The sequence below is a fragment of the Barbus barbus genome (genome assembly GCF_936440315.1).
Source record: "Barbus barbus genome assembly, chromosome: 13".
NCBI lineage: Eukaryota > Metazoa > Chordata > Actinopteri > Cypriniformes > Cyprinidae > Barbus > Barbus barbus.
Window position 1 is genome coordinate 2,966,666 of NC_136741.1, and position 23,186 is coordinate 2,989,851.

The 23,186-nt window shown below is 37.4% G+C and overlaps 1 protein-coding gene across 1 annotated transcript; it reads left to right on the forward strand.

Annotated features, from left to right (window-relative positions):
• The first annotated feature begins 1,129 nt into the window (after positions 1-1,129).
• On the forward strand, positions 1,130-21,983 carry col28a2b (collagen, type XXVIII, alpha 2b). The gene is made up of 35 exons (XM_079432103.1): positions 1,130-1,244; positions 1,515-1,685; positions 4,455-5,008; positions 8,587-8,607; positions 8,685-8,744; positions 9,445-9,498; positions 9,580-9,624; positions 9,723-9,749; positions 10,301-10,345; positions 10,428-10,472; positions 10,569-10,622; positions 12,195-12,263; positions 12,349-12,417; positions 12,505-12,573; positions 12,962-13,030; positions 13,445-13,513; positions 13,593-13,661; positions 13,782-13,850; positions 14,715-14,786; positions 14,885-14,953; positions 15,158-15,229; positions 15,342-15,410; positions 15,681-15,749; positions 15,858-15,926; positions 16,031-16,099; positions 16,205-16,273; positions 17,502-17,570; positions 17,661-17,729; positions 17,812-17,892; positions 18,286-18,321; positions 18,441-18,477; positions 18,611-19,168; positions 20,331-20,587; positions 20,723-20,939; positions 21,674-21,983. Coding segments are annotated over exons 1-35 (3,651 nt in total). The 5' UTR covers positions 1,130-1,243; the 3' UTR covers positions 21,883-21,983.
• The last annotated feature ends 1,203 nt before the right edge of the window (positions 21,984-23,186 follow it).

Genomic DNA, 23,186 nt, shown 5'->3' on the forward strand with positions numbered 1-23,186 from the left:
CCAGCTTAAACCAGCTGTCATGCTTCAAAAGAAATGCTGTTTTTTGTTTTTTCAACAGGCTAGAAAGAATGTGTATCAGATTTACGAATTATAAAGATAGTAAACTGTATGAATCCATCATATTGATGATCACCCAAAAATGAAGATTTGCTGAAAATTTCCTCACTTTCAGGATATCCAAGGTGTAGGTGCGCTTGTTTTTTAGATTTGGAGAAATGTAGCATTCCATCACTCACTCACCAATGGATGCTCTGCAGTGAATGGGTGCCGTCAGAATGAGAGTCCAAACATCACAATAATCCACACCACTCCAGTCCATCAATTAATGCCTTGTGAAGCAAAAAGATGCGTGTTTGTAGGAAACGAATACATCTTTAAGTTGTTCTAATCTCTAAACCTTCACAAAATATGAGTCCAGAATCCATAATAATGGTTCCTTCAGTGAAAAAGTCCATCTCCTGTTGTCCTCTCACATCAAAATCCACCCACATACTTGTTTAGAACTGTTTAGAACTGTTTTGGCTTGTGCTTGATCTGTGCATACTTCTCTCCTGATTCAGACTAAATGCCATTTTCACTGGAAAAAGAAATATAATTGATAGAGGACTCTGTATTTAGCTGGAAGAAGCCGTTTATAGTCTCATTTTCATTCAGTTTGGACTCCCATTCTGATGACACTCATTCACTGTCAGAGGATCCAGTGGTGAGCAAGTGATATTGCTCCAAATCTGCATCTGGGATGGAGAGTGAGTACATTTTCAACAAATTTAATTTTTTTGATGAGCTATTCCTTTTACATGCTTTCAGTAGGTTTTTGAAAACAATTTGTGAAAACTTTAACCGTAACAAATAATGCTTAACAGATCAGTAATTAATGTACATTTTTAAGTTACACAAATAATCTGTTATAAATTGCATTGTATTGATTGAAAATGAAAACTACTGCACTTGCTCTGAAAATTATTAAAATTCTTTGTTACATTTATGCACAGTCATGCATCTTATATATTATGCAGCAAATGTAAAAATGGGTGGGTTCACAGGAGGAGCTCTAGATATTAGTGTTCCTCTGGATGGCAGCAGATGACTCAAACGAATAGAGCTGATGTGCATTATAATATTTTCTTTTACAGCTAACCCATGCAACCCAAGACTGTCATGAGCTTTTGATCTTCATCATTCAGCTGCTGATCTTTGGTTGGACTCAAGCCTGTACTGTACTGAAATTAGAGCTGCTTCACAAAGTAAGTGCACTTTTCGCTTGCATCAGCTGTTATAATTCAGTAAAATATTAGTTCAGATAAATGAGACTTATGAGAAAATAGCTTCTTTGCTATAACACTTTTGAAATATGGAATTTCAAATGTTATTAAGTTTTGAGTATTTAGGGTGGAAATGAAAAAAGCAGACACTGGTTGCATACTTGAATGAGGCAATGCATGTGATGCATTTGAGAATAAGGTTATCCATTCTTAATACTGTGTTGGCATCTGTTTGTCTCTCTTCTACTGTAGTGATGATACGGCTGTGTGTAAGCTGGCTGGTTTTGCTGTTGGGAGTGCAGCTTGTTTTGGCTCAGCTGGGCAAACTTGACGATGCTGATGAGGATGATGATGATTTCGAAGACAAGAGAAATGGAAGAAACAAAAATAAACCAATCACCTCTAATGTCATCCCAAAAAATGGTAATTATTTATTGCCGTTCGGCACAACACAGCAAACATAGTAAGCAGGTGGCTTGTAAAATACTGTATTTGCTTTTTATATTCAAAAACCCATTGGGCTTCAGCTAAGCACAAGTGAGGTTTTGGTCCAGGTGGTATGAAATCATTACAACTGATTTCATTCATGCATCTGTCAGACAGATTATGATTTTCTAATAAATTAAACATTTAAATACTTAGCAAGAACAAGAAAAGTTCATAATATGTGAAGTTTGCTGCCTTACGTTCTGCTCTGCTCTCCAGGGCTTATGAATTTGATCTAAACGCTGCTCACTATCCTGGGGCCGATTTCCTCTTCGACATGTTTCTTCTTCATCATAAATATGATTTACTGGAGACTGGGGTCATTTCAGCTGGTTCACATTTACTATTACCTTTACATTTTTGGCTCTTTATGTTATTTATGTATTACCTAAACAGTTATCAAAGGATTAAAGTCAAATAAGGAGTCAGAGGCTGTACTTTAGTATCACTGATTTACTATTGTAATTTTTGTAAATATTTTGAATACATTTTTATTTTTTTATTTTTTTTATTTTAAGGTAATCATTTAAAAAAATTTAGTTGTGTGGTTTTGCTATTTTTAACGGAGTATCTATTTACACTAAGTGCAAATAGCCCTTGTTGAGAAAAGGCTATTTACACTAACTCGGCAACTAATGTTGCCTCCGAGGCCGCGGAGCTCGCTTCAGGCCTTTTTAGAGCGGCGGAGTCTGCTGATGTTGTCTCCGAGGCATTTTTGGAGATAGTCCTCACTGCAGAAGACAAGATCCAGTGGGTGTGGTTGGATCTAGATCCAACTCCTCCCACCTTATATTTACCTAAACCTACCAATCGCCACCCCCTAGATGTAGATCCAACCCACCCCCTGGATCTTTGTTCTGCAGTGAGGGGCTACTGCATTTTTGTGCCAGTTTTAGTGGCAGAGATGGTAAGGCGCGTGCTTTTTGACGCGATTTGATGGCTGACACGCAGCGTGCAGGAACCTCCGCTGATGTCGGTGTGAGCGGCATGGTTTGCTCGCGGTCCTCCCGAGGCGACGGTGCCCGCTCACAAGGCTTCCGAAGCGGCGGTGCCCGCTGATGTTCCCTCCGAGGCAGCGGAGCTCGCTTCAGGCCTTCCCGAAGCGGCGGAGCCCGCTGATGTTCCCTCCGAGGCAACGGAGCTCACATCAGGCCTTCTCAAAGCGGCGGAGCCCGCTGATGTTGTCTCCGAGGCAGTGGAGCTCGCTACAGGCCTTCCAGAAGCGGCGGAGCCCGCTGATGTTGTCTCCGAGGCGGCGGAGCTCGCTTTAGGCCTTCCCGAAGCGGCGGTGCCCGCTCACGAACCTCCCGAGGCGGCGGAGCTCGCTTCAGCCCTCCCCAAAGCGGCGGAACCTGCTGATATTCCCTCTGAGGTGGCGGAGCTCATTTTAGGTTTTCCCGAAGCAGCGAGGCAGTGGTTCCCGCTCACAGATCTCCCAAAGCGGTGGAGCCCACCATTACCCGCTCCAAGGTGGCAGCTCCACACACTGCCTCACATTTCCTCAGGCCCCAGGTCCCCCTCCAGCACACGGACATGGTCCCCCCCATCCCACCGTTTCCACCCCCGCTCTGCCATCCCCCTGGATAGGCGCTTGGGAACGTCTGGAGGCCGTTCCTTAGAGGAGGGGTCCTGTCACGAGTCCGGGCTCTGCAGTTCATGTATCAGTGCATGTATCTCCAGTTTAACTCTGGGGATACATGCACTGTGTTGCTGTCTTATGTATCCCATTCTTCAACCTGTTTTGTTTAGCCTTGTTGGACTTTTTGTTCATTCAAATTGAACATCCTGAAAATTGATCCTTACCTGCACTTGGACCCAGACTTCGTCTTTCCACGGCGCTCCCTAAGTGTTCCGTAACAAGTTCGATCCCACCTTTTGCTGAAATTTTTTTCTTCCTTTTCAAATCTCATATCGCATCGGAAAGGCACTTATTTACAATAAAAATGAAGTAAATAATCAAAAAGTTGAAAATAAAACTATTGGGTAGGGTTAGGGTGGGTAGGTGTAGGGAGGGCTTTATTGTCCCAATAAGATAATATAATTTGCACTCAATACGATATTATTGTGTACTGTTTTATAATGTACTACAGAGGTGCAGATAATTTGCAATAAGTAGTATAAATAGCAGAAAATATTGCTATTTTAACATAATGTAAATAGAATCCATTGCTATTTGCACTTAGTGTAAATGGTATCTATCGCTAAGAAAATATGCTATTTGCACTTAGTGCATATAGCCCCTGCCTATTTTTAATGAAATGTGTAAAGATTTTATATTTTAAGTTGTTTATTTTATTTCAATTTCAATTTATTTTTCATTTCAAAATGTTTTTTTTTATACTTTTGGTTTTAGTTTTTGTTAATAATAAGCCTTTTATGATGTTATTTTTTTGTGGGCCACAATTATATTTATATCTTCAGAAAATCTTATTATTACTTAAACTCTTAAATAGTCCATAGTCCATACAGTCCATAGTTGCAGCAGTCAAGCTACACAAAATGCAAAAACACAGTAAATCGCCATAAAACTCAAATCAATATGACACCAGAAGTCAAGGTTAATGTAAATGATGTTTGGTCACAATACACGCAAGAAACTAAGATGTTTGAAAATGTTATTGATGCCCAATCAGTTTTAACATAGGTTTGAATTTATATCTTTGAGTCAATTTTTAAAACTTTTTTGTCTTTTATTCCATCTTTCAGATGTGGACTGTAATTTGGAACTGGCATTTTTGGTGGACAGTTCAGAAAGCGCCAAAGACAGCCATGCTCAAGAGAAGCGTTTTGTTACTGATCTCGTTAGCCGGATCCAAAACATCCATCTCCAAACTGGACAGGGCTTGAAATTCAGAACCGCTCTCCTTCAGTACAGCAGTCATGTGATCACCGAACAGTCCTTCAAGGATTGGAGGGGTGTGCCCACCTTCCAGGATCGCATCGGGCCTATGCCTTATATAGGGCACGGTACCTACACCACCTACGCCATCACCAACCTCACACGCATCTACCTGGAGGAGTCTGGCCCTGACAGCGTGAAGGTGGCCATTCTGCTGTACGACGGCGAGTCGCATCCCAAGAATCCCGATATCTTCTCTGCTTTAGCTGATGCTAAGAACCAAGGGATTAAATTCTTCACAGTAGGCCTCACATCCGCTGCCAATGTGGAACAGCTGCGGCTCCTGGCCAGTCCTCCGGCCGCCCGCTACGTTCACAACCTACAGGACAAGGGCGTCATGGACAAGATCGTCAAAGAGATTGTAAGTAGTGTTTTCCCATAGGAAATAAAAATCTTGTGTCAAATGTTTTTTGATAGACATGAACAAGAGCAAATGGAAATGTTGTCCTGCTAGAACCCAGATATCTAATGTGTATCATTAAAGGGATAGAGCACCCAAAAATTTAAATTCTGTCATCATTTACTCACCCTCATGTCGTTCCAAACTTTGGAACACAAATAATATTTTAATGAAAATTTATCTGAGAGATTTCTTTCCTGCAATTCTTTCCTACTTTTTCACTTCAAAAGCTCTTTACATCTTGAGTCTCATCAGAAAATTTTGACTAAACTGCTCAATTCATATGGATTAGTTTTATGATCTCTTTAAGAACATTTTGAAGCATCAAAGTGGTAATTGCATAGAGTTTCAATGGCGAGACAGAAATCTCTCAGATTTTATTAAAACATCTTCATTTGTTTTCTAAAGATGATCAAAAGTCGAGAGTGAGTAAATGATGTCAGAAGTTTCATTTCATTTGATGCCCGTTTTGTGACACTCAATAAAAAAATAAAAAAAAGGGAATTGCGACTTTTTATCTCACAATTCTGACTTTTCACAATTGCGTATTTAGGTTATATCTCGCAATTGCGAGTTTATATCTTGTTATTCTGAATTTATAATTCACAATAGTGAGTTTATATCATGCAATTCCGAGAAAAAAAAAAATCTAAATTGTGAGAAAAAAGTCGCAATTATATTTTTTTAATGATTATTATTTATTGATTTTATTCAGTGGCAAAAACAGGCCTTCATAGGATGCAACTTAATTCTGAAGAAAAAAAAACTGAAGTCTGTGCACTTCATAAACTTCTGTTGATCTGTTGATTTTGACTGCCCAAAATCTGAAGCCTTTGACTTTCGGCAGCAAGCATCAACTTTTCCAGACTGAAGATTAGAGCAAAAATATGTGCAAAAAGATGTGTAGTGTATTCCAGCCTTAAGTTGATCACAGAGGCAATTGGTGCCAATGGCTTCTACAATCAACTTAGGCTTGCGGTGCTGTTTGAAGTCTCTCAATATAAATTCAATTCCTATATTTAAATTTTGTGATCTGAACTGTGATCCTCATTAATTCTATTGTTCTTTATGTATACTGAATATTAGCTGTTGTCACGTTTGTGCCTATTTTTATTTCTCCTGAGGAATGTTTGAAGAAACATCTGAAAAAAATGTCATGAAAGAGGAACATCTGAGCAATAAACTTCCCTCTGGATTGTCCAAACAAAGAAGTTTAAGGTGGCAGTGTTAAGACTGTGAAAACACATATTTGGTTCTTATGGACCAATTTTGAAGTGTAGAAATTCTGAAGGTCAGATGCTTGTGAAGGGCCCAAATGAAGGATTTATATCTCTTGAGGGATCACAGATTAAGCTGGGCATGTGTGTGTCTACTGTGCTACTGAGAACATTCTTCATGTAGTTATGGAAAATCCGCCGTCTTATCTCTGTATCTGTCCTGAGGACATGGAAAAAGTTGATTATGAATTCCTTTGACGGGGAATTAAGGGCATAGTGAGTAAATGCTTTCTCAAATGCACCTTACCTCAAGATAAAACCCCCTAAATGTGATTTAAGAAGTTGTCTACTGTACTAGAGCATAGTATTTTGGACCATGGTGTGCTTGTCAGCAAGTGATGCAAGTCCAAGTCTGGCTTGTGTAATTTCCTGAACCCATTCTCTCTTTGTTGCCTGTCTGCAAAAAAAAGCTTGGTGCCAACACCTGATCAAGTGTGTCCCACAATGCACATAAGATGCATGTCATGTCTGTCTGTCTGCGAGCATCCATCCATCTATTTCATCACAGTTTTATTAAAAGTCCTTCAGCAGTTTCTTGTGGCTTTGGCTAATGGTTTTAGCACTGTTTCATATTAGTAGACTGGAATGCTGGATCTTAGTGCATCTGGAGTTGTATAAACTTACAGAATATCTTTAATGTGGTGAGCTGACCTCCGTGTCTCACAGCACACAGCATCTGCACATGTTCGGGAAACTTTTACGACTGAATATGTTATCCAGCGCTGCCGTCTCCTGCTAGAGGTTCCCTTGTGCTTCTCTGATAATAGAAAACAGCCGATCACAGGAGAGATATCCAAGCCTGTGACATCATACCTGCCAAAAATCCAGCGTTTGATGATTTTAAGTGTTCTTCCAGACTAGACAAAACTCTTAAGAGTTAAGAACGTCCTTATACTGTAGGTCTTGACCATTCTTCTTAGGGCTGGTTGACTACCTTGGCTTAGCTGGTAACTACATTTAAGGTGATAAATGGTTTGGTTTTGCAGGGTTTTAGATGGTCCAACCTGGTAATTAGCTGGAACTAACTGGAACAAGCATGTTTAGGTTTTAGTCAAGCACACTACCAGTTGATGGGACTGAGGCTGACCTGGTAAATCATGATCACTCTGGTTAGAGCTGATACTTTGACTAAACTTGTTTAGACCTCGCTGAGCTACTAGACCAGTTTGATCACTTTTTTCCAGTCAGAATGGCAAATTTTATGCTCAGTGGTGGGGCAAAAGCTTGATATCTGTAACAGGGTAAAAATACTTATTCTGATTTTAGATTTTTTGTTTGTATACCAGTACATATATTGTGATTATTCCATTTAGCTTCTCAACTGTGCATCTGATGTAGTCAAACAGGTTCATAGAGATGTTTTTTGAACAATTATTTTTTCAGGTATTGAATGCAAATAGATCTGGTGGGTCTGCTTGACCAGTCTGACCACCTTAAGCTGGTATGAATTTAACTGGAGTTAGAACAGAATAACAGTTAGTGGGTTGGAGTATTTGCACAGTGAACATCTGTTTCTCATTGACTTTGTGCTGGGTCAGAGCTTTAGGGTACTATGAGCAGCATGATCCTGCATGCAGGATGAATATCTCACCCAGTCTTCTGCACGCTAGCTACTCTGGAACGACTGTTGATGCAGGTGCTTGTCAATGAGACAAGAAAAGCACAATCAGGAGCTTTAATCACAGGCCAGGACCATTCAAATCGCATGCAACATTGTCATCTTCTCTGCTGCTCGACTGTCTCATCTGCTGTAGATACATCTGTTAATCAGCTGCTCGTTCAAGTGTGATGTTTCTCATCGCACACGTTTTCGGTTAAATAAGACATGCATCTTTCCACTGTGTCATTTTGTCAACTGTGTACGTTGTTTGGAATCAAGACAAAATGACTTAATGTGTTGCAATGAAACACATTTTCTTTGTTCTTCTGAGTGCCTGTGATTCCCAGATTACAGCATCTTTCTATCATCACTGTCCTTAAACTTGATCTTTCATCCAAGCAATGTTGTTTGAAATGTGTCTCTCTTTCTGTTTTTCTCATTCATTTACATGTGCATCTATTATACAAATGCATGCACACTAAACCTGGCATGAGAGACATCTAAAAAAAAAAAAAGGCAGACTTTCTTCCAGCAGCCTTTTGTGTATTGAGAAGAGACTAAATATGGGACCTTTCGGTTTTCTAAAAGTTGGTTTGGACATTTATACATGTATAGACTGTGTGAGGTCTCTTATCATTTTTGTCACTTTTGTTTCCTTCTAGACCGAGGTGGCTAATGAAGTGGTAAGTGTTTGACTGACAGAATTCATGAGAACTGACATTATTTGTTGTGACTAAAGCAGTGTGTCTGTGTCCAACAGTGCCCTCTTTCCCCAAAATGCACTTGTGAGAAAGGAGAACGAGGACCCAGTGGACCACCTGTAAGTGTCACACGTTCTTAAAACCCTCTGTAGCCCCTCACACGGTATTTCAAAAAAGCATAATTTAATATAAATTCAGAGATTTTGTCTTTCCACATATTTTTAATAAAGAGAACAAATACCCACCAGATAGATCAAAGTGGCTTCATTGGCTGAACATGCAAGAATTTTACAAATATATAATTATTCATGCTTATGTCATACTAAACCAATTTGCTATTATTTTTGTGTTACTCATTTTTTGTAGCATCTCCACACAGCTGTTGCACATACAGTGACAGTTTATAATCTTCAAAAAGAAGCATCAAGTGGAAACAAAACAATGAGAGCATAATAAAATTAGTCCATAATATAGACTTCTTGCATTTTAATGAAAGCACACTGAATTTGTTTTGGTGGACAGAAGTTGTTTGAATATTGTAAAATAAATAATTCAGATATTATCTAGACGTATTTTTGTGAAGGAAAACTGCTCCACTGCTATTTTACATTAATAAAATTTCAGCCTATTAATAAAACCTTAATTCTTTATTATTGTAAAGGATGTTCAGAAGGGAGCACATAAACATAAAGAAATAATTCTGCCCCCATCAGTTATACCACTTCAGCCAGTTTTCTTTGTCTAGACACTGTTGACAGAATAATGCATGGCAGAATCTGAATCATTAGTAAGTTAACACTCCTTCTCTGAGAACCACAGGGTAAAAAGGGTCGTCCTGGAGAAGATGGAAGTCCAGCATCTAAAGGACAAAAGGTCAAAGTTATTTTAAATTATCGCCCATGTTTGTCATTATTTATTTGTGTTACCCTCTAAAATGTGACACACTTCCTGCAGGGAGAGAGCGGATTCAGCGGTCCTCCTGGACGAGACGGGACAGAGGTGAACCTGTCCAGAACAAGGCCTAAAGTCACTCTATTTTTACATTACCTGCTTGTGTAACTGCTCTTTCTCACCATGTGTTCTCTATTGATCATTAGGGGAAACCTGGATACAAAGGAGAAAAGGTAAAATGATTCATCATAGACTAATTTGCAAATTATTGGTAGTGCTAGCAATGCTATCTCATGGTTAGATTAGAAAAAAAATGCAATTTAAGTCAATTTGAATAAAAGTATCTGCCAAATGAGTAAATGTAAATTTAAACAAATACTAATTTTATATGTCTTACATGCAATCCTTGCAATATATATATATATATATATATATATATATATTTGTATATTGTACTGACTGATGTAACAAAGTTTTTAACTGTTAATATATCATATTACATTTTAAATTGTGTAATATAATTTTTTTATTTTAAAAATAAGAATTTATGAAGAATAAAACAGCTTTTTAAACAACTTATATGACTTTATACTTCATCTCATCTGAGTGTATTGTCAAAAGTAATATATATTTTTCCAAAAATGAATGGGCAAACCTTTAAATTGTGTTGTGTATATACTGACACTGACTGTATACTGAAAAAAAAAAAAAAAAAAAAAAAAAATATATATATATATATATATATATATATATATTCATTTTTTTTTTTTTTTTTTTTTTTTAGGGTGAGCGTGGGGAGTGTGGGACACCAGGAGTCAAAGGAGACAGAGTGAGTGACACTTCAGATCTACATATTCATGTACAGTAACATTTTCTGTATTTTTAACTGACTGAATCTGATTCTTTAAAAGGGTCCGGAGGGTCCTGTTGGTATCAGAGGAAGCAGAGGACTGCAGGTTTGTCTTTAAATTTTATTTATGAAAACGCAAGACATGCATTTTTCTCTTTTTCATTAGTAGATTACTGTATCACTCTGTTGTGTTTCTCTGCAGGGTTTGCCTGGACCTAATGGAGACACTGGCTCTGAGGGCCCACCAGGCAAAAAAGTGAGTTTGATACAACATTTTCTGCTTTCAAATACAGTAAAGCAGCATTTTTTTTTTTTTTTCAGAAAGCAGGTGGACAACTGCATTCTTCAAAATAAAGATTAAAAAAGAGGCTTTTCATTATTAATATAATAAAATATTTCTGCAGACCTAAATGCCCTGTAGGAGCTTGCAGGGTGCTGCCATGCTAAAAAAATGACTTGGAAAAAGAAGAATTCATTAGGCTGGTTATTTTTAATTTGGATCAGTTTTGACACTCAAAAAGCTCGTCTAGTTCTCTGTCGGTGCTGATATGCATCTGTTTGCTACTAAAGAGAACTCAGAACTTAATTATTTTTTCTGGAATGTTCTTTTTTCCTGTACTGATGGATGTCATCTGAGCAACAGATTAATGTCTGGACTTGCATGCTTGTGTCGCACCACAAATCAGTATTTCTGTCTTTGACAGGTGAAGGTGTTCTGCCTAATGTGTCTGAACACAGTAATTGCGTTCTTTGCTTAAATATGTCTGACATGAGCCATGTGTCTTCAAAGACCCCCAGTTTCATCTGCCCAATGAAAGAATGCATGCAGACTGATGTACATTATAGTCATGAAATGATTTTTATAACATCATTAAATTATTAGGATTTTTCCATTTAATAGATACTGATATTCAAAGCATTCCCTTAAGGTTAAGTCTTTTGTTTAAAGTAGCACGTGTTTATTTTAGTGCCCATATTAACACAGGCTTGATGCCAAGCAGACCAAATTTATATTCAGTGAATCAAACTGAATCCAGATGATGTAAGCAGTTTATTGCTGTAGTTTAAGTTTTTGGGATTTGTTCCATGTACATTAATCACCATTTAGATGTAAATGTTATCCACTCTTCATCCTCATGTTGCTCCAAAAAGGTCATGAGACACGAGTTTTAATATTTGAACTTCTTTTAACTTTAGCACTGCATATTTAGAATGGCGTGTCATGTACAAGATGCTGCAAAAGATGTGAAACATGAATGCAACAGTCAAACACGTCTCTCTAGCAAGTGCTTACATAGAAAAACAATGAAGAAGTATATAGCACAGTGGAAAAGCACATTCTGCACATTTGGCCCCTGAGAACATAGTTGAACATATTCAACATTTAGTAGATTTTATTGCCTTTCTCTGATTTTCAAATCAGCAAAATCTAATATCAGTCATCTTCTAATTCCTCTGTACTGTTTTATTGATGCATAAACCAAATATATAAGGACACTGAGTGTTTTAGACAGTTGCAGCTACCATGTTTTGCAGTTGAATATTTACCCTAGTCGGTAAGCTGAGATGCATTCATATTGAGACTTATTGGTTTGTTCTGGATAGACATTTGTTATTAATTTGATTTGTGCAGGTCTAAAAGAAAGTCTTAAAGAGGCTTAAATTTGTTTATGAATAAATTTGTTTTTCTTTACCAGCTATTTATGGTTCTGGACCAGTAATACTTGTCTAATGTGGTCTTTTCAATAAGGTAGAGAGCATTGAGTTCACAGATTGGACTTCAATATTGGATCTGTTATTATTATTCTGAATGGTTCTGCATCTTTAGGGCGAGAGAGGTTTTCCCGGACCACCAGGAATACAGGGCGAGACTGGCTTTGGGCTTCCTGGACCAAAGGTTGGCTTTAAATGGAAACTCTGAGATCAGGAACCCAGTGCACTCATAGCTGTGATCATAACACGCATGTTTTCTCAATCTGTAGGGTGATGTGGGGTTTCAGGGCAGAATGGGTCCTCCCGGGCCTCCTGGGCTTGGCGAGCCAGGCCTACCGGTAAAGATATGCAAGTGATCATGCTCAATAGAGATTGAACACAATGAAGTCGTCGTATTAATTTCTATAATCATGTTTACTCTGAAGGGGCCACAGGGGCCGCAGGGTTTGCCAGGAGAGAAGGGCCTGCAAGGAGAGGGTTTACCAGGACCAAAGGTAAACACGTCATTGCACACAGTTCATCATTTTCAGAATGCAGCTATGAGTCATATCAAGGTTATGAAGAGATTTAATATGTTTTTATTCAAGTTGTGTCTTGTGTGCATGGTTTATATCAGAGAACCTTTGAAATGTCTAAACTTTGTGACCTCTGACCTTAATTAATTTTCGGAGTGATCCAGCATTCTTTCATCTGTTTTCATTCAATAAAGGAACATAATCGATCTTGCTGTTGTTTGACTCTGTATCTGAAAAATGCAGGATGTGTCAGATATATTTATGCATTTGGCAGATGCTATTATGCAAAGCAACTTAAAATGCTTTCACTAACTGAACTATGAAATGACCTATGAAATTTGATGGTTTAAACTTCTTTCTTTTACAGGGTGAGAGGGGTCTGGAGGGGCCAAGAGGACCCAGAGGACCAGTAGGTCCTGGCATTAGAGGAGACAAGGTAAAACATTCAGAACGTTATTTTTAAGTGAACTAGTCACTTTCTTTTTTGAGCTCATATCTCATGAGTGGGTTGATGATACCCTAAAGCTGCTCAATACTAGATGCTTAGTTTTCTTTCAAATCTTTTGCAAATTAATTAGAAATGTTCTTAGCTCTGAAAAGTTGCAGGTGTAACTATTTACATAATTTGCATTATTATACCATTCTCTGTGGCTTTGTGAAGGAACATGTCACAGCATGCAGTGCAATTAGTACTCAGCCTGTGGCCAAGACATATATGAATATCAATGCTGCATCTATTACACATTCCAAATCCTTTTAATAACTAGATTGTACATGAGCTGACAGATTTGCTTATGCTTGACTTTGAGGTGTGTAATTGCAATAATATATTTGTGTTTATTGTCTTAAGGGTGATGTTGGTCCTCCTGGTCTTCAAGGATCAGTGGGGCTTCCTGGAGCAGGGATCCAAGGAGAGAAGGTGATGACAAGATTATGATCTGAGCGTGACGTAAAAAATGTACTGTACATCCATGCATTGTAGGATATGCTTGTTTTAGGGTGTGGAAGGACCACGTGGACCCCCGGGAAGCAGAGGCCCACTGGGTGAGGGCTACCCTGGACCAAAGGCAAGAGTTTCCCATCATGCTTTAAACAATGTCACAACTTCAAATAGTAAAAGGGTTGGATGAATGTTATCTGATAACTTATGAAATCATTTGTATGCTTAAAAAACGGTGTTGTTGAAGGGTGATCAAGGTTTGCCAGGTGAGGTTGGTGCACCAGGAGAGAGAGGTGCAGGAGAACCAGGAGCTAAAGTAAGTCATCTTCACTTTACTCTTAATGTAAAGTCAACATGAAATCAGAATTCACTCTGTTGTCTTTCTTAATTCAGTCTTGCTCTTGTGAATGAGAAAAAACTGTCTTTTATCAAAATTAATTTTTTATGATTCAATCAAGTCCCATGCTACATTTTTTCTTCACTTATTCATTGAAATATGTAAGATATAATAAGTAGTATGTAAGTTAAATAGGTTGCAAACAGCGTTTTATGTTGACATTATCTTTTAAGTACTAAAACATTTTTGTTAATAAATCTTATAAATCTTAGACAAAAAAAAAAAAAACTTGCTGAAGTTTAAGTTGAATCACTAAAATTACTAACTGGAAATAAATAAAAACTAAAACTGAACTAAAACTCAAACTTTAAACCTTAATGCCAATATTAAAAATAAATATATAAATAAACTAAATTTAAAAATGAAAACAGAAAATACAAAAAATAAAGCATAATTCAACATATTATTAAAACTATAATAGTATGTACTGTAAATAATGATAAAATAACTTTTACATAAAGTCATTAAAATCTTTCTGATGAAGCTTCTTGATTGTTTTGCTGGTTAAAATAGTTAAGCATCCTACTGAAGACAGCAGGTCATAGCAGCAAAGGTTGTTAACTTTTTGCTGGTCTACTAACTCTAACCAACTTGAGCAAGATGCTCTACTAGGTTGAAAATTGGACACATCAGTGGTTAACCCAGCTGATCATCCATCTTGATCAACTTGGACCACCTTGTACTAGACAATTATTATACATGTCAAGCTTTGACCAGCTTGAAACCATTTTAAACTAGCACCACTTTTTTCCATAATTTGAATGATTAACATATTCTGTGAAGGGAGAACCTGGTGCTCCAGGGTTTTCAGGATTACCAGGTTTACCAGGAGAGGATGGAGCTCCAGGACAGAAGGTACCAGGCACACTTTAATCTCTTGAATCATTTCAGTCAAGACTTAGCATCAGCACCTTAGAAAAGGCCACACATATTCATCACTGTGTGTATTTCAGGGAGAACCAGGAGCCCTGGGACTGAGGGGCCCTGAAGGAACAGCAGGAGTGGGAATCCAGGGTGAAAAAGTATCTGTTTCACCTTTTTTTCACACGCTTTCTCACATGTTTAACTTTATAAAATCATGTTAAAGATCTATCAAATGAAAACTGAAGTTTGGAGTGTGAGATTTCCATACATGTCAATCTTCTCACTTCCTGTTTCAATGGGGTCTTTAACTGTGAACACCAACTTGATGCTTATTGATGTAGTGTTTTATTAATGTTGTTTAGGGTGATCAGGGTCAGCGGGGAATTCGTGGGTTAGTAGGGCCACCGGGAATAGCCGGACCCTCAGGGTCGAAGGTGAGTGCTTAGTTCTCAGCTGTGAATCTGGAATATTTTGTCTTTTGCTACATAGACATTATAGAACATCTAATATAAAATGTCCTTCCGTTCTTTATTAATGTCTTTGTAGGGAGAGCCTGGCACCCCTGGGAGACTGGGAATACCTGGACTACCGGGACGTGCTATAACAGGAACAAAAGTAAAAGCTTTTCTATTTGCAATCTGGAAATAAATGTTTTTGGTATTTATAATATAAAACAAAAAAAACTTTTTCACATGTCACTTTCTGACTATTTTTCTGACACTATTTCCCTGTTTAATACTGTAAAGCTGCTTTGACACAATCTGCATTGTAAAAAGCGCTATATAAATAATGGTGACTTGACTTTTGTACCCCACAATATATGTGCAAAAAAACCTTTAAATGCACAGTATGTCTGTAAAAAAGCATTGTAATGTTTCATTGTAGGGTGACGTAGGCCCTCCAGGTCCATCTGGTCCAATAGGAGAGACGGGATATGGACTTCCTGGACCAAAGGTTCATTTAATTCTTAATTATTGTTAATACTGTAAAATAAGCCCATGTTATTAATTAGTTGTCAGCCTTGATCAAACATCAATGGATTGCTCATGCTTTGTTTCTCAGGGTGATCGTGGTGACCCAGGTCCTCCTGGTCTAAGTGGACCAAAAGGGGATGGCTATCCTGGTCCCTTAGTGAGTAAAACCATTCATGATCGTGACATCATTCTGTAATTAAGTTCTTGTAATTCACCATGAAGTCATATTTTGTTGTTGCTGTGTGTGTTATTTGTTTGCAGGGGCTTCCAGGTCTTCCTGGTCTTCCAGGAGAACCTGGTCTTGAGGGCATAGGAATACCTGGACCAAAGGTAGGGCGGTCCTTATGCGTCACCCTAAGGCAGATCTCACATGTTTAAAAATATTCTCATCAAATGAGGTGTAAACACAGGTGTTTCATCATGACTGTGTCTCAGGGTGATATTGGCTTCAGAGGTCTATCGGGCCCACCTGGACCTCCAGGGGAAGGACTACAAGGACCACCTGTATGTCACTAAACACAGACACATGAATTGAAGTCCTTGTCAATCTCATTCAGTCCTTCTTAGCCTTGATTTAAGACAAATTATGAACCGATTCATGAAAGCTCCTCACCATAATACAAAAGGAAACATTTGTGTGCATGTGTTAAAGAACATATTTAAAAGTCTTCACGGTTGCCCCAAAACGAATATGAATATTATGTTAAAATAATATTTACACTACCATTCTAAGGTTCTTTTTTGAAGAAATTAGTACTTCTATTTAGCAAAGACACTTTAAATTAATCAAAACTAAAACATGTATAATTTTATCAAACTTGTATTTGTTTGTTTATTTATTTATTTATTTTGAACTTTCTATTCATCGGACAATCCTGAGAAAAAAATGTACCATTATTTTCAACATTGATAATAATCGGTAATATTTCTTGAGCAGCAAATCTGAATTTTAGAATGATTTCTGAAGGATCATGTGACACTGAAGACTTGAGTAATGATGCTGAAAATCCAGCTTTGATCACCGGAATAAATTACATTTTAAAATACATTACAATAGAAAAAAAAGTTATTTTAAATTGTAATAATGTTTTACAATTTTCCTGTTTTTACTGTATTTTTATCAAATAAATGGAGCCTTGGTGAGCAGAAGAGACTTCTTTCTAGTACTAAAATATCTAACACCAAGCATTTGAACGTTTGAGCATATATTATATATTTTTATAATACAAATAATATATGTGGCATCTGCAAACAAATGTGGCTAATTGTTCCCCCAATTAATAATTTGAAATGTTTTGTTTGAAATGTGTTTTGCACATGACACTTATGACACTTATCTAATGCAATGACATATTCAGACAAGTGTGGCTTTTTGGAGAAAATTATCTGTAAATTATTTTTTTCCTAATATCTGTGATCCCAGTGCATTCTGTCTCCCTGAATGAACTTCCCATGGAATACATGCCATTCCTCAAAGGCTTCATCAATTACCACATCATTTTAACACCACATTTATCATTGTACTGTATCCGTGATCGTATATCACACACACACACACACACACACCTGCTCCAAATCTTTTACATATGTCCAACAAATCCATATAATGTAATCCAGTAACATTAACATCATTCCAGATGTTCCAGTGCTGCTTTCATCCCAGCACCAATTCATCTGAAAGTGTTTTTTTCCCCTTTGATTTGTGTTAATAATCTGTCTGTGAACAAAACAGGGCAACATGGGAAGACCAGGACCTCCTGGACCGACTGGGCAACCAGGACAAGGCCTACAAGGTCCAAAGGTGAGACACTGGCATACACAAATCATAAAGTGTTGACCATGCATATATGTGTTTTCAAACCTAACAGGACAAACTTATACACTATTGCAGGGTGATCAGGGGTCACAGGGTGTGACCGGGCCAAGAGGACCTCCTGGAGAAGGAATGCCGGGGTCAAAGGTCTCAGGTTTTGTTAAATAATCTGTGTTGTGGTTGAATATTCATACAGTTTATTAATATGAAGACCATTTGTGTTTTTCAGGGGGATCGTGGAGGTCAGGGTGAGAGAGGGATGAAGGGGGTTAAAGGTGATATTGGAGATCCTGGCGTTCCTGGACAAACAGTTAGTAAACTAACCTTAACATTAACAGAGTTGCTGCCTGAGTGAAGCATTTCAAATCATAATGTATATGACTTTCTATTTCATATAGGATGCAGCCTAAATACTAGGCAGAGAGGTAATTTGCTAAAATGTGGTGTGGTGCAATGAAATGAATAACATTTTGGGTCAATAGCATGCAGTGAAATACACACTGCAATAAAATGCATAAAAAATCAGGTGTTTCAAACAATTATAGTAAAAATGAAACTTTTACAAACAACAGAAATCATAAGAGCTTTTCCCCATTATATAAAACCAAAAATTTTTATGTGTGCCACATTATGTTTATAAACTCAGTGCTCAGTGCTGTAATTTCCTTTTGAGATGTATTATAACTCCCTCAACTTGTTTCAGGGTAGATCTGGAATCAAAGGTGAATCTGGACTAACGGTGTGTCTTTTACATCTTTCACATCATATTACAACATTCAAACCATGATATGAATTTTATTCATATAAGCAGTTCACATGTATTTCAGCTCCTCAAATGTGATGTTTGTTTGTTTTTAGAGGGATGAGATCATCAGAATGATCCGGGAGATTTGTGGTATGTGTATCCAACATTACATTTGAGCATAATATGCTTTATATACTGTTCAAAATGTTGGGGTTGGTAAGACTTTTTCCAAGACTTTTTTACTTTTGAATGGTAGTATGTAATGTCCTGTCCTGTCTTTCAGGCTGTGGAGTCAAGTGTAAAGAGCGTCCCATGGAGCTGGTGTTTGTGATTGACAGCTCTGAAAGCGTCGGGCCTGAGAACTTTGAGATCATCAAGGACTTTGTGGCCGCATTAGTCGACAGACTCACCGTGGGGCGTAATGCCACCCGAGTCGGTCTCGTTTTGTACAGCCTAGAGGTCCAGCTTGAGTTCAACCTCGCTCGCTACATGACCAAACAAGATGTCAAACAAGCGATACGCAGGGTTCACTACATCGGCGAGGGCACCTACACCGGCTCTGCCATCCGCAAAGCAACTCAGGAAGCGTTTTACAGCGCGAGGACCGGGGTGAGGAAGGTTGCCATCGTCATCACAGACGGACAAACAGATAAACGGGAGCCAGTGAAGCTGGAAATCGCTGTCAGGGAGGCGCATGCAGCCAACATTGAGATGTACTCTCTGGGGATTGTTAACATTAGTGATCCGACACAGGAAGAGTTTCTCCAGGAGCTCAATCTCATTGCGTCGGACCCTGATAGTGAGCACATCTTCTACATAGACGACTTCAACACCTTGCCAGGTAATTCAGCAAACTTGAGGTTGAATGCCAGTTTACATACTTCTACGGTATGAATGTACTTCTCTGGTGATGGCAAGATGCATAATTGAATACATATGGAGGTATGCATAAACTGATGGTGTATTTATGGCATGTTAAAAACGCTGTTTATCTTGACTCATTAATTAAGTCAAGACATTTTACATAAACTTTAATATATTAAATATGCTAAATATTTACATTTTGTTTAATCATAACTGCACTTCAACATCTAAAGTTCTAAAGAACATCTAAATAATTTAAAATTCTAAATAAAAGAGATCAAGATGTGCAGCAGTTGTGCCTTATAATGCCTGAATAATTTAAGTTTTAGTTCAACTTAGTTTTGATTTATTACTGATACATTACAATTCCATTATTAATCAAAGTTTAACAAATACATTTAAAAACTGCTATATATGTTCCTCATCCTTTGTAAAAAATTAATGCACACTTTGAAAATTGAAATAAAAAGTTAAAAAGTTCAGTGCATGAATTAGATATGTATATATATATATATATACTGTATGTTGTATACTGTATGTTAGTCTTTACTATCACTTTTTATCAATTTAACGCATCCTTGCTGAATAAAAGTATTAATATCTTAAAAAAACAATTTGAAAAAATACTGACCCCAAACTTTCTATTTTAAATGAATGCTATACTTTTGAAATGTTTTATTCATCAAAGAATCCTCAAAAAAGTTTCACAGGTTCCAAAAAACATTAAGCAACTGCTTCCAACATTGATAATAAATCAGCATATTAGAATGATTTCTGAAGGATCATGAAAATTCAGCTTTGATCACAGAAATAAATGACATTTTGAAGTATGTTAAAATAGAAAACCATCATTTTAAATTGTAATAATATTTCACAATATTGCTGAACATTAAAAAACATTAAAAATCTTAGTGATCCCAAACTTTTGAACGGCAGTGTAAATATTAATATCAGTAAATTATAGTTTATATAAATAATAATAGTAGTAATAATAATATTAGTTGACTTTTTAATTAATTAATTTATTTGTTTATTTAAATCCAATGATAGGCTTAATCTGGAATTGATCAGATATTTACATTTGGGTAGAATTAAATATCTAATATTGCTTTTCTCTCGTTTAATTCACTCTTATACAGCTCTGGAGTCCAAACTGGTCAATCAGCTCTGTGAGGATGAAAATGGAGCACTTATCTTCAGTCGCATTAATGGTTTTGAAAACGGATATGGTATTAATGGCAACCGCATCAATGGTAACGGCAGGTACAGTTATGGCACCAATGTAAATGAAGTCCACAGAGAGAACACAGGAACACACTCTGGGCTGAGCACCGTCACTCATGAGAGCGGGAGAGGAGACACGTTTGCTCCAACAACTGGTCCAGACATTAATGAGGTTAGTGCACTGAGGGGCTCAACAGTGACCAGACACTTTCTTGGTGGCCTAGGTTTAGTAATATAGATAATGAATGGAATTATTTGTGTTCAACTTTGATTTTGAGTGTTTTTCATGTTTCTAATGTTCTCTCAGGAGGTTGAGCGTGTACCTCAGACACCAGACGCAAACACTTCAGAGCAGAGCAGAGGTAGAGGAGATACAACACTCACTGGGACGTCCACACAAAGCAAACCGTCATCGGGGACAACATCATCATCATCATCATCAACAACAAAATCATCATCAACAACTGTGAACACGTCAACCTCAGTGCGGTATATACCAGCACCACGACCGCCATTACCTAAAGGTAAAAACACTGTCTAATACACTACTGTTCAAAAGTTATGGATCTATAAGAGTTGTATTTTTTGTGTGTGTATAAGTGTATATAAGAAGTGAATACTTATATTCAGCAAAGATGCATTCAATTAATCAAAAGTGACAGTAAAGACTTAAATATTGTTACAAAAGATTTCTATTTTTTATTTGGGAAAAAAAGTATCATGGTTTCTGCAAAAACAGCAAGCAGCACAACTGTTTTCAACATTGATAATAATCAGAAATGTTTCTAGAGCAGCAAATCAGCATATTAGAATGATTTCTGAAGATCATCATTTTAAAATATGCATATTACAATAGAAAACTACAGTGATTGGGAGGGCACGCTTTTGGTTCACTTAGTTTTGTCTCGGCCATGCTAACGCATGGGAACGTCATATTAACTCGTAGGAAGGTGATAAAATGACGTGGCCACGGGATCATTTTGTCAAGGTAACCATATTCTTGTCGTGGCCTCGAAATCCTAGGGAACGACATATTTTTCTCGTTTCCACGAGTTTAAAGCGTAAACAAGCCTGTGTGACCCAATGTTGGGGAAAGTTACTTTTAAAAGTAATGCATTACAATATTACGTTACTTCCTAAAAAAGTAACTAATTACGTTATTTTTTTACGTTATTTATACATAAAATTGTAGATTTTTTTTTCACCAGACAAGATATGTATGTAATCTTGTAAAGCTTTTTTTTAAATCTATGTTCAGAAGTTGTATCTCTTGACCCCCGTTGTGAGCTGCTCCTGGATCAGGGCCCTTGTCGGGACTATAACATCCGCTGGTACTACGACCGGCAGGCCAACGCCTGCGCTCAGTTCTGGTACGGAGGCTGTGAGGGGAACCGTAACCGCTTTGACACAGAAGAAGAGTGCAAAAAGACATGTGTTGTTGTGAGAGCAGGTAAAATACACACTTGAATCAAACTTTTCTTTAGTAAATATTACTGCAAATGAAAATGGACACCAGCTCCTTCCATATTGTCACATTCTTCACTCTTTTCTTTGCATTTAGGAGGCTGATATCCATTATGGATGCCTTTCCCTTTGTCTGTAGCTAATTCGTCACACTCCAATACGATGGACCTGCACTGAAATACTCAAAAGTATTTGAAAAATTGATAGGACAGGAGATTTCATTGAGAGTAGCTAGTTGATAGTGGACAGTACTTTTCATATCACAACCTGCAGAACTGTGAATAAGCAATACTGTAATATTGTACACTGTCATAGTTACAAAACATTCTTGAATTGGCATTAATGTAATAAATGAAATGCAATCTTGATATTGAGAACTAATGTTGTCAGTATCAGTGTAATAAAGCTTGTCATTTTGTATCTTGTACTTTTTTAAATAAAATATTTTGTACTCTGATAAAAGGCCTGACTGTTGCACTGTCAACAATTCTAGATGATCTGTAATCTCATGTTCACTAAATCATCATATGTTCAGCTCAAGATGGATTTGTGCTGGTTATAGTAGAGTTATAATGAGGTAACATGACAGATGTTCTGTGGTGACTTTGAGGTCTGCATCTCTTAGAGACAAATGAAGGTGCAGTACTTTGATATTGTGATGTCTGAGAAAGCAACCTATTAGCATTCCCATTCATCTCAATGGCAGTCCAGGAAGTGCATGACCTGCATTTTGTTAATGTTACCAATTACTTATTTACTAAGGTAAACGGTCAGGGTTAACACCATTATGGGGGGCAAAAAAACTTAAAATTTTTGAATTACTGCATGAAATACCTTGATTTGTTTAAATAAAGTAGGGCTCCAATATAATCAACCCCAAACTTCTGAGAAAACAGCATTCAAAATAAAAACCTAAATGCTGAATAAACCTCTATTAAGTAAACTGGTATGTTTTTCACTCCTGCTTGTCATTAATATCTCCACATGCTTCCTCTTTAACAGTCTCACACATCTGTCCCTTATGCTCTGACTTAAATTACACGTCTCCTTCCCCCAACACCTTTCTGCCTGTTTTAATTTTAGTATTAGTGTCTCTAGTGCGACTGGCGCTCTCCTCTGAGCCCTGAAATCATTCTAGAAGCATTTGCTAGAGTTGGAAAAATATGAAATCCCATGTATTTGTGATGGTCAATACTTTTTTGAATAGCACCAGTGAAGCTCAAATTACTAGTCTGAAATGTATTTATAATGTCCCCAAATACTGCAACCAGGAAATAATAATCTTTGGCCCAATCCCAATTCTGTTT

Excerpts from the sequence above, each read along its gene's own strand:
- col28a2b (XM_079432103.1), top strand. Across the intron at positions 8,745-9,444 it reads GAGGACCCAGTGGACCACCT|GGTAAAAAGGGTCGTCCTGG; the intron begins GTAAGTGTCACA and ends TGAGAACCACAG. Across the intron at positions 14,787-14,884 it reads ATGGAGCTCCAGGACAGAAG|GGAGAACCAGGAGCCCTGGG; the intron begins GTACCAGGCACA and ends TGTGTATTTCAG.